General features: G+C 34.2%; 1 protein-coding gene across 1 annotated transcript in view; it reads left to right on the top strand.

The window, feature by feature from the left end:
* Positions 1-12,330, top strand: part of ACBD6 (acyl-CoA binding domain containing 6) — a 158,832-nt gene that overhangs the window by 76,238 nt on the left and 70,264 nt on the right. The window contains exon 6 of the mRNA XM_010954927.3: positions 10,601-10,690. Coding sequence (XP_010953229.1) covers positions 10,601-10,690 — 90 coding nt within the window. The remainder of the gene's footprint in view (positions 1-10,600; positions 10,691-12,330) is intronic.

The following is a 12,330-nucleotide window of genomic DNA, read 5'->3' as shown; positions in this document are numbered from 1 at the left end:
TGAAGGACTTCTTGGTTGCTTCTGAGTTTTGGCAGTTATAAATAAAGCTCCTATAAACATGCATGTGCAGGTTTTGTGTGGGATGTGGATGTAAGTTTTCATCTCCTTTGGGCAAATAACAGGGAGTACCATTGCTAGATTTTATGGTAAGAGAATGTTTAGTTTTATAAGAAACCTCCAAACTGTCTTCCAAAATGGCTGTACCATTTTGCATTTCTACCATCTGCAAATGATGCTCTGTTGTTAGGTGCATACACATTAAGGATTGTTACGTCTTCTTGAAGAATTGACCTCTTTATCATTATGTAATGCCCTTCTTTATCTCTCATAGCTTTCCTTACTTTGAAGTCAGCTCTGACTAAAATTAATATAACTATCCCTGCTTTCCTTTATTGTGTTAGCATGGTATATTTTTCTCTATCCATTTGCTTTTAATCTGTATGTGTCTGTATATCTAAAGTAGGTTTCTCATAGACAGCATATCGTTGGGTTGTGTTTTTGATCCACTCTGACAATGTCTTTTAATCGTTGCATTTAGGCCATTGACATTCAAAGTGATCACTGATACAGTTGGATTAATATCTATCATGTTTGTTATTGTTTTCTATTTGTTGCCCTTGTTCTTTGTTTCTGTTTTTGTCTTCAACTTTTTCTCTGCCTTTTGCGGTTTTAATTGAGCATTTTATACGATTCTGTTTTCTCTCCTTTCTTATCATTATCAGTGAGGCTTTTTTTTTTTTAACCTTTTATACTAGTGGTTGCCCCAGAGTAAGCAATATACATTTACAACTACATCTAAGTCTACTTTCAAATAACATGATACTATTTCATGGGTATTGTGAGTACCTTATACTAACAAAATAATCCTAATTCCTCCCTCCTGTCGCTTGTATCATTGCTGTCACTCATTTCACTTATATATGAGCATACATAAGCATATATACACACATACTATATATGTGTGTATACACATACACACAATAAATAATACATAAGCATGTATAATCAAATACATTGTTGCTATTATTTTGAACAAACTGTTATCTTAGATCAGTTAAGAATAAGAAAAATAAAAGTTTTTTATTATACCTGTAAGTATCCCTTCTTTACTCATTCTTTCTTTATGTAGATCTATTTTTGGACCTAAATTATTTTCCTTTTCACTAAAGAACTTTTAACATTTCTCGCAAGGCAGGTCTACTGGCAATAAATTTCCTCCGTAGCTGTTTGAGAAAGTCTTTATTTCTCCTTCACTTTTTTTAAAATTGAAGTACAGTCAGTTACAATGTGTCAGTTTCTGGTGTACAGCACAATGTCCCAGTCATGTCTTCTTTGCTTTTAAAGGATAATTTCTCAGGATACAGAATTCTAGGTTGACAGTTTTTTTTTTTTTTTTCTCAACAGTTTAGCTACGGCACTTTACTCTCTTCTTGCTTGCGTGGTTTCTGAGAAGAAGTCTGATATAATTCTTATCGTTTCTCTATAAGCAATGTGTTTTTTTCCTCTGGCTTTCAGGATTTTTCCTTATGTTTGATTTTCTGTAATTTGAAAGTGATATGCCTAGGTGTAGTTTTGGGGGCATTTTTCTTGCGTGGTGTTCTCTGAGCTGCCTGGATCTGTGACTTTGGTGTCTGGCATTAATTCGAGGAAGTTCAGTCATCATTTCAGATATTTCTTCTGTTCTTTTCTCTGTTTCTTTTCCATCTGGTATCTGTGTCATGCATATGTTATACCTTTTGTAATAGTGCCATAGTCCTTGGATATTCTTTTCTGGGTTTTAAGGGTTTTTGGTTTTTGTTGCTGCTGTTTTTAGTTTTTGTTTTCTTTTCTTTTCAGTTTTTGAGGATTCTGTTGATACATCTTCTAGCTCAGAGTCTTTCCTCAGCCATGTGTAGTCTACTAAAAGACCCATCACTGGCATTCTTTCTTTCTGTTAGTGTTTTTTATACCCAGCATTTCTTTTTGGTTCTTTATTAGAATTTCCATTGCTCTGCTCACATTGTTCATCTATTCTTGCATGCTGCCTACTTTATCTGTTAGAGCCCTTAAGCATATTAATCATAAGTGTTTTAAATTCCCAACCTGATAATTCCAGCATCCCTGACCTGTTTCATTCTGATGCTTATTCTCTCTTCAAATTGTGGTTCTTTGCCTTTTGGCTTGCCTTGTAATTTTTACTGAGAGCTGGACATAATGTACCAGACAAAAGGAACTGCTATATAAATAGGCCCTTAGTAATGTGGTGGTGAGCTGTCAGGCAGAGAAAGTGTTCTATGGTCCTATGATTAGGTCTTAGTCTTTTAGTCAGCCTCTGCCTCTGGACCATGAATCTCACAAGTGTTTCTCAGGGTTTCTTTCTGCCCCTTTAGTTGGGACAGAATGGCTAGGGTGGGCTGGAATTGAGTATTTCCCTTCCTCCAGGTCAGTTAGACTCTGCTAATACCTCAACAGGTTCGGCACCGGTTAAACAGTTTCCCCTGAAGGCAGACCTTGTTAAGAACAGAGTGCTCTGGTGTATTTCAGAATGGTTCGTGTCCCCTCCCCTGCCAGAAGCATGAGGAGATTTTGCTCTGATATTTATTATGGGAACTGGTAAAGCTCCCAGATGTAAATCTCACAGTATTGGGGGGCCCATCCTTTGAATAGATACCCCTGGAATTTTTAACCCTCAGAGTTGTCTGCACTGAGCCTCCAGGTCTTCCTACCTGGCATTGGTCCCCTGGGTGGTGTCCACTTGTGAGGCTCTGCTCCAGGATGTCAAGTTCACCTGTCTGTCTCTCTAGTCTCGGGGGCAGTGGTTTGCTCAGTGTCCTCCTTTCTCTTATGGATCCAAGAAGAATAGTTGATTTTCCAGTCTATTCAGCTTTTTATTTGTTGTTAGGGTAGACTGGCAACTTTCTAGCTCCTTACACATGGAACTGGAAACTGGAAGCCCACTTAGCTTTTCAGTGTCACTTTTTTACTGGAAATTATTGTGTATATACTATATGATCCCTATTAGAATTTTCTGTCTTTTAAATAGTAATATTATACAATGTGGCTTATAGTTTGCAGAGTACTTTCACTTATTACCATATTCACTATTCTGTAAGGTACTTTCACTAATGACCATGTTGTCTTCACGACAACCCTGTAAGGTAGACGTTATCCTATTTTACAGTCAGGAACTATTTCAGAGCTGCATGTATTACTTGCTCAAATACATGCAACTACTAAATTGGAAGGAAATGTAGGTCAGAGAGAGTTCTTTTCACCCCTGGCCTTAAGAAGGATAAGCAGTTTCCAGTCAGCGCTGCTAGTGTTATGCTCTGATTTGCAACAATTTCTTTTATAAAGTAGGACTAAAAGTCAAATCCACTTGTGGCCTCTGCAGAGATCATTGGGCAGCGGTGATAGGGATAAAATAAATGCCTGGAACACAGCTTACACTAAATAACACCATTTTTTTTGTGAAAGTAAAAGAAACACTTGTAAAATGTATTGCTTCAATCATTCAGTTACTTTGATACAGTATGCTTTCCCAGGTCTTCCAGTCTGTTACGCATGCAGCTACCTTTACCCTCAGCCTGCCAGAACATTGTGTGTCCATGAACAGATGAAGTGTTTACATTACACATTCATAGACTGAGACGCCAGAAATTCAGTTGGGTTCTCTCATTGCTCCAAGCAGATTTCTGCCCTCTCAGCCATGACAACTCAGGCTGGGCTTTGAATACTGATGGCAAGCCCTTTTATTATTAATCAGAGATTTGTATGAATTAATTTAAGAACATGATGGAGATGGGAGCTTAAATTAGAATCAAACTTAACATCCTAAATAAAATAAAGCATATTGCTTCTTGACATTTAAAGCTCTAGCAAATGAAACAAAAACTTTGTAAGCTTTGATGATGGATTAAAAGTATATAATCTCAAAGTTAAGTTGCTAGCTAAATACTTTTAACCCCTTTATCAAGCAAAAGACATTTCCCTACTATAATAAGTTGGATAACAATTACAATTTTGAAAGGACATCCAATTTTTCTAAGTGTTTATCTATATACTGTATGAACTTGAGATATTTCACTACTGATTGCCTGGGATTTCTTTGGGTTGGTATATGACTTTATTTAAGATGTTCACCCAGCAGGTTCAGCGCAATTTCAGTCTTTCCCTGAGATGACTAAAAATTACATTTATTGCACTTAAAATTTTCTGTGAGCACAAAAAGAAATTTAATTACTGTCATAAAGAAATTTAATTACTGTCATAAAATGATAAGCCACTTTTGCATTCCCACCTATTGAAATAAATACAATTATTGTTATTACCTAAAACGCATAGATTTGGACCAATAACCATCATAGCACATGAACATGTATATAAAATACCCTTAAAATAAAAATATGAAGAGAAATGTGAAAAAGATCTAAAAGCCTATCATTTCAATTTTTATTTTTGAACTATATTAATATAGCTCTTCACACATGCCACATATTTACAGTTCTTCCAGGAAAATAACTTTTAAGGGTAAAGGATGATTTAAATAATTTGTAAAGCATACATAAGTTATGAATTGAATATTTCTTGTCATTCATCAGACACATATTATGTCTGCACAATTCTTGTCACACACATTATTTCTCAGCTCAGTACCGTGTATAGTAGACAGTAAATAAATGCTTATTAGTGATATTTAAATAGTATTTTAAAACTGTACATTAATTTGAATTTGTTTTAAAACAAATGTAACAATGTAGTAATATTTGAACAAATTAAGATGGCATTATTCCAGTGCAGCTACCTATCATCAGTCCCCCCAAAGCATTCATACAACTCATTGGTTTTTCATAGATTCTAATACACTCCAAAGTTCTTCTTTTATTGAGCTACTTCTTTAGTTAAGTTCTTTCCTTTCTGTCCTCTTGAAGGCATAATTTTATACCATTTTCCATATGTTTATTGATTCTTTCAGATACTTTGAAGACGGTCACCTTTCTCTTGACTCCATTCCTTTCCCTTCCTGCTTTGTTTTAAATCTGTGGCTCATGTCAGAATATAATTTAAATGCTTTTGGCTTGAGAAACTGCTGCAAAATCTGGCAAAACTGACAGTATTAACCTAACAAAGAAGCAGAAGATTTAAGAGGTAGAGTCATTATACTAAGGCTAAATTTATGTTTTTATTTAAGAAAAGGAGAAAAAATTGCATCCTCCTAAACAACTTTCTACATTTGAGTATATGTTATTTTAGTTGTGTAGTTGATTAAAATATTAATTTGAAGGAAATTTGTTCATTCACACTAATGATTGAGAAATACATTCTAGATTGTCAGCTTATGCTCATTTGTATTAATACAGGTAGCAGCATTGAAAAAATCATGTCTGTGGTAATACTTTACATCAGGAACTCATATTTAACACAAAATCAGAAAGTGGTGAATGTAGTTTAAATCTTATGAGGTTTGGCAACATATTTTTTGTTTGACTTTTTTTATTTTGATAAAATATACTTAACAAAATTTACAAATTTAACTTTTTAAGTATATAGTTTTCATGGTGCTAAATATATTCTATTCACATTTTTGTGCAACCATCACCACCATTCATCTCGAGAACCTTTCCTCTTCCCCAGCTGAAACACCATATGCATTAAACACTAACTCCCCTTTCTGCCCCTTCCCCCAGCCCCTGGCCTCCATCATTCTGCTTTCTGTCCCCATGAATTTGACTGCTCTAGCTACTTCATGTAATGGAATTATACAATATTTATGCTTTTGTGGCTGGCTTATTTCATTTAGCATGATGTCTTCAAGGTTCATCCATGTTATATATAACGTGTCAAAATTTCCTTCCTTTTTAAAACTGAATAATATTTCATTGTATGTATGTGCTGCGTTTTGTTTATCTAAATATCCATCTATGGACACTTGTGTTGCTTTCATATTTTGGCTATTGTGAGTCATGTTGCTATGAATGTAGGTATGCAAATTTTTGTTTTTTTCCAACTTTATTATGAAAATTTTAAACATACAGAAAAGTTGGAAGAATTTTACAGTGAACATCAGTATCCCTACCATTAGATTCTACCACCATTTTACTATGCTTCCTCTATCAACATCCGCCTCTCCATCCATCAATCTATCTTATTTTTTGATGCATTTCAGAGTATTTTATAAATAATGTATTTTGTTCTGAATGCTTCAGCACGCATATCATTAACTAGAATTCAGCATTAGTTTGGTTTTTCTTTTAGGGTAACATTATATACAATGAAATGTACAAATCTTAAGTGCATATTCAGTTAATTTTGACATGCATATACTTATGTAACTGAAACTTCTGTCAAGATATAGAACATTACTGTCACCCCAGAAAGTTCCCTCATGTCCTTTCCCAGCTGATTCTTTCTCCTAATCCCACAAAGGTAACTACTGTTCTGATAATTTTTCTCCATAGATTGGTTTTGCCTGTTTTAGAACTTTGTATAGTTGGAATCATAATGTGTACTTTTTTATGTAAGGCTTCTCTCATTTAGCATGTTTTTGAAATTCATTGATATCATTGTATAGATCAGTATTTCTTTCCTTTATCTTGCTGAGTAATATTCCATCATATGACTATATCATAGTGCATCCATTGTCTTATGATGGACACCTGGCCATCTTATTACTGCTGAGTTATTACTTTATACAGGATGAAACAGAATCTCCCTTGCTTATTCCTTTACCCTTTAGTTACTAACATTAAAGCTTAGTAAGTGCTTATAAAGGGATTTCTTTTTTTTAAGCAATGTATTTAAAATCCTTTTGAATTCCCCGAAAGCTCTGCAGGACCATTTCTGTTTACCCTAGATCTTAACCAGTGAAAGAGATCAAGTACACACTGATTTCAAATGTGTATTAGCTCCCATGGTGGGCACATCTTGAGATCATAAACTGACCTCCAATCTTACTGCTGTCTGAGTTTTTGGAAGAACATTGTTGATTCTCTATTGAGAGTTGGAAGTAGGAGGCATTGGCTAGTTTCTGGTGGTTGCAGGTGGGGGAGTTCTCACTCTGGCCAGTTGCTGTAGCAGCATCAGCAAAGGGTAGAAGATAGGTTTAGGAGAGAGGGGACAGAGACATTACAGGGTATTAGTAGCTAAAGTCAGTCTCTACTACAGTTGTAAATTGAAACCCAATTTTTTTGAAGAGAGAAATTTAAGTTGACCTTTTTACAGTATTTCATTTGCTAATTAGACAGTATTGTAACATATCGTCTTTGATAGAATGGCAACTCATACAAATTTAAACATACCAACTTTGCCATGTTTTCCTCTACAGTATGTGTAGTATACATGCTTTGTTTTGTATCTGATCTCAAAATACCATAAGAACATAAAGACTCATTTTATAATACCATCTTTTTTCATTTAATTTGTGATTTCCAGGAGTAAATCTAATTAAAAAAAATTCTCCATGGTTTAAGGACAAGTAACCAAGGATATCAAAGAAGCATTTAAAATATTAAGACCTACTCTGTATTTTCCAGAAGGTATGAAAGTAATACCACTTAATAGGTTAGCGGCCACCCTGCGCTTTCAAAGCACTTTTGAGTCATTCATCTGTCTGAAGTAGGGCGGTCTTTGCACCCTTGGTTAATAGATGAGAACTCTTTTTCCCCTGGTGTTTTACTGTATTTGAATTCCAGAATTTATCCAGAGCTCTCCAAACAGTTGCTTGTGGGCTTCTGGTGGCCTAACAAAGATTCCTTTTTCAACAATGGCTTTTACTACTTATGTTGTAAATACTTCTGGGATATTTTTTCAGAAGTTATTAAAACTAGAAGCAAACAATTGTGAGCTTTTATGATAACAGTAAAAATAAGTTTAACCTGAAAACTTGAAAGAGATTATATCATTAATAGAAGTTAAAATAAATATATATATATATAGTAGGTAAAATAGCTCATAAGTTTATGTAAAATCTTTAAGCAACTATAACTTTAATATGTACTTAATTCATGGTTTTCTTCCTGGAAGAGAAATTATGGAATCCTGTATCTAAAATAATTAATAAATTTAATAATTGCATTGTATTGGTCCAGGTATGTTTGTGGTTAACAAAGAAAGAAAAACCACAGGTCTTCATTTGCTGATTTAATCAGCAGTGGTTATGAGATTAGCATCTCTGCAAATTACTAGTTATTTATTACTTGAACTCATAATCTTAAATTAGAGCATGTTTACGGGAGCTCTATAATGTGAAGAAGTAAAGAGTTACCACATTCAGATGCTGGTTGTGCTGGTCTTCGTTCATTTAAACATAGGACATTTTGAAGGCAAAAATTCCAAAGCCTGATTTATTTTATCTATGCGTGTTTGCAAGTATGTTTAATCCTGCTCTTGTTTTTGAGCTTCTTAATACTGCATAAAAATATTAATCACTAGGTGGTCTTAATGTAGCTATCTTCAGCACCTCTACAAAAAGTCATTGTCAGAGAATTCATTCTAATTCAAGGTTAATTAGTGTACCATTAAAATAATGTGTTACAAAAATTAATTACATTGCAGGTCAGAAAATGTGTTAAAAAGCATAGTGTAAATGTCTTGGGAGCACATCATCCTCCTTAAAACATTGCTGTATGAGTGCCGCCCTTCTGGAAGATATATCTGGAGTGAGAATCACTGTTGAGGTCCAGTCATAGGTGTTTCCCCTAAAGTAAATTTTTGGCACCACATATGGGAAATTTAAAATATAACTCCCCATTAACAGTAAAATGTGTTGCTTGTCTGCTTTCCCTTCGAAACAGCTAAGGATTTATACTTCAGCATTAGTCGGTGTAACCCTATTGGGTTAAACCTAAGGCAAAATCAGGAATCTAGTTGATAAATAGAAATTACCTGTACATCTTGCAGTAAAAAATACTAGATACATTAATATTATGTTTTCTTACTTAACTATTAGGTAGTTCTGTAGGTGCCCTGTGTAAGTATACCACACATCATTTTAGTTATGTAGTAATTCTTGTTAATAATTTAACTTAATAGCCATAAAACATAAACTCAAAATTAGAACTAAAAATGATACAGACTTTGACACTTTATCTGATTATTTTAATGTAAAAGCTGTTGAAACAATTACATTGAACTATAGAATATTTTATACATTGGTATCTGTTCTGAGAGTCTTATTAGAAAATCTAATTTTTCACATGGAGGGTTTAGGAATTAGTGCCCTAGTAACAATAAATCAGTACACATTAGAGCTACAGAAAATTTAACATCAGAAACTCTGTTCTTTATTCAACAATACATTTTTTCACTTGGCTTTTAGAATTGTCTCCATTTTAAAAAATTCTTAGTGGGCTCTGGACAAAGTAGTTGTGCTATTACAGCAAATTGTGAATGATTTGCCCACATTTTAAATTTTTCTGCTTTCCTTCCTCTTTGGATTAAAAATGAACGGAGCAAATGAAAGAAAAAAGAAAATGACAATTTGTGGGGAAGAAGTTGTTTTACTTTGGGTTTTGTTTGTTTGTTTGTTTCAAGAAGAGTTCCTGGTTTAATTAGTTGAGCTAATGGGTGTGTGAAGAGGGTCTGAAGATAGAGTGTAAGTGGGTTTAGAAAAGCTTTCTTGAAAGGTGCTTTTTACTTTAAAGTCATCTTTGTCCCAGCTTGTATCTGCTTAAATCTTTTCTAACATGACATAAAGCAGGGATTTCAACTTAATGTAGAAAAACATTCCATTCTTTTAAAAATGACAACATCACTACCACCCTCAAAAAGCAGTGTTAAGCCATCCATCACTCATTTCTTCAGAAAAGCCCTTAGCTTTGGGGCTTTTGTTTATTCTTTGGACCAAGTAAGGCTTCTTTCATTAACTCAACCAAGATTTTCTGACAGTGGAAAAGAGTATTAACACACCAATAGTAGCTGTTCGTCTTTGGTGGACAATGGTTAAAATTAATGTTTCATATTTAGTACTTTGTCTCCTAACAGTTAATCATCTATTCTATTTTACAAGTGGCTTTCAGTCAACATTTGCAGATAAACATTAGTATAGACTGTTCTGATGTTTTGGGACTATTTCAGGGTGTAGATTTGGGATATAAAGGGGTGTGCTTACTTTCGAAGTGGTTAAATTTTCTTACATTTTAAGGAATGAACGAGTACATTTAGATACACTGCATTTAGATTATGATCTCTACCTAGGTTTAAGTACTCATGTTTCAAACATAAGATTTTTTTTTTACCAGAAGAAGTGGAGATAATAATTTAAAACTATCTTTCATATTTTTAAAGTACTTCAAAATTTACAAAGCATTATCTTGTAGCCCGTTCATTACAACAAATGTGATTGGTATTGCTGTTGTTCATATTATCCTTATTCCTACTCTGTGGTTGAGGAACCTGATCAGACTGAAGAAAGTCACTGAGCTGGTGCGTAACAGATTCCAGAAGTAGAACTCATGCTTTCCAAAGTCTGCTGCCTTTCCCATAGAGCCTTTTATGTCAATCATTCTTCAAATAGTTAACCTACGCTTTTACATATTACTACGTCTTTCATGAGACATTGCGTCTTTTATATAACCCTGCAGCTGAATTAACAAGTTCATTTATCTTTTTCTGTTGTCTATAGGGCAGAGCTCTACTCCATTGGGCTTGTGATCGAGGACATAAAGAACTAGTCACAGTCTTGCTGCAATATAGAGCTGATATTAACTGTCAGGTAAGAGTGATGAAAAGGGAGCTTTTCTAAAAAAATTGAGGTAAAATCCACATAAAATAAAATTTACTGTATTAACAATTTTAAAGTGTACATTTCAGTGGCATTAATACATTTAACAGTGTGCAACCATCACTGCTATCTTGTTCTGCAGCGTTGTCATCAGCCTGAAAGGGTACTTTGTACCCATTAAGCAGTTACTCCCTACTTCTGCCTCACCCTGGGCAGTGGCAACAACTAATCTGCTTTCTGTCTCAGTGGATTTGCTTATTTTGGATATTTCATATAAATGGAGTCATAAAATATGTGGCTTTTGTGTCTGGCTTCTTTCAATTGGCATGTTTTCAAGGATTATCCATGCTGTAGCATGTAGCAGTACTTCCTCCCTTTCACGGCTGAGTAATACTCCGTTGTATGCTAGACCACATTATATCAGTGCATCAGTTGATGAGCAGTTGGGTTGTTTCCACCCTTTGGCAATTGGGAGTAGTTGCTGTGAACAGTTGTATATGTGTTTTTGTTTAAACGCTTATTTTCTGTTCTTTTGGTTCTGTACCTAAGAAGAGAATTTGAGTTATATGGTAATTTGATATTTAACTTTTAGAGGAACCTCCAGATTATTTTCCACAGGAGCTACTACCACATTTTACATTCCCACCAGCAATGCATGAGTGTTCCAGTTTTTCCACTTCTTTGCCGGTACTCATTGTTTTCCTTTTTAATAGCCATCCTAGTAGGCATGAAGTGATATGTCATCATGGTGTGATTTTGATTTGTAATTCCTTAATGACTAATGATGTTGAGTAGCTTTTCATGTACTTTTTGACAGTTTGTATATCCTCTTTGGAAAAATGTCTATTCAAATGTTTTGCTCCTTTTTAAACTGAGTTGTTTGTTATTTAAGATGTAAAAATTCTTTATATTTATTCTGAACATTAGACCATTGTCAGGTATATGACATGCAAATATCTTCTCCCTTTCTGTAAGTTGTCTTTTCACTTTCTTGATAGTGTCCTTTGGTGCACGAAAGTTTTTAATTTTGATGAAGTTCAGTTTGTCAATTTTTTTCTTTCATTGATTGTGTTTGGTGTCATACCTAAGAAATCATTGCCAAATCCAAAGTCATTATGATTTACCTTTTCCCCTTCCCTTCCCTTCCTTTCAATTGTGGCAAACTATACATAACATAAAATTTACTACTTTAACCATTTTTAAGTGTACAGTTCTTTGGCATTAAATACTTTCAATTGTTCAACCATCACCACCATTCATCTCCAGAACTTTTTTGTATTCTCTGATTGAAACTCTGTACTCATAACTGACTCCCCCATTCCCCCAGCCCCTGACAACCACCATTCTGCTTTCTATCTTCATGAATTTGACTACTGTAGATACTTCATATAAGTGGAATCATACAATACTTGTACTTATGTGACTGGCTTATTTCACTTAGCATTATGTCTTCAAGGTTCATCCACATTGTAGCATGTGTCAGAATTTCTTTCCTTTTTAAAACTAAATAATATTGCATTGTATGTATACGCCACATTTTGTTTATCCAGATATCCACCTATGGACACATAGGTTACTTTCATCTTTTGACTGTTGTGATTAATACTTCTATGAATATTGGTAGCAAATGT

The sequence above is a fragment of the Camelus bactrianus genome, chromosome 21 (genome assembly GCF_048773025.1).
Source record: "Camelus bactrianus isolate YW-2024 breed Bactrian camel chromosome 21, ASM4877302v1, whole genome shotgun sequence".
Classification (NCBI taxonomy): Eukaryota; Metazoa; Chordata; class Mammalia; order Artiodactyla; family Camelidae; genus Camelus; species Camelus bactrianus.
Note: the sequence above shows the minus strand (reverse complement) of the source record. Positions and strands in the feature narration are given on the sequence as shown.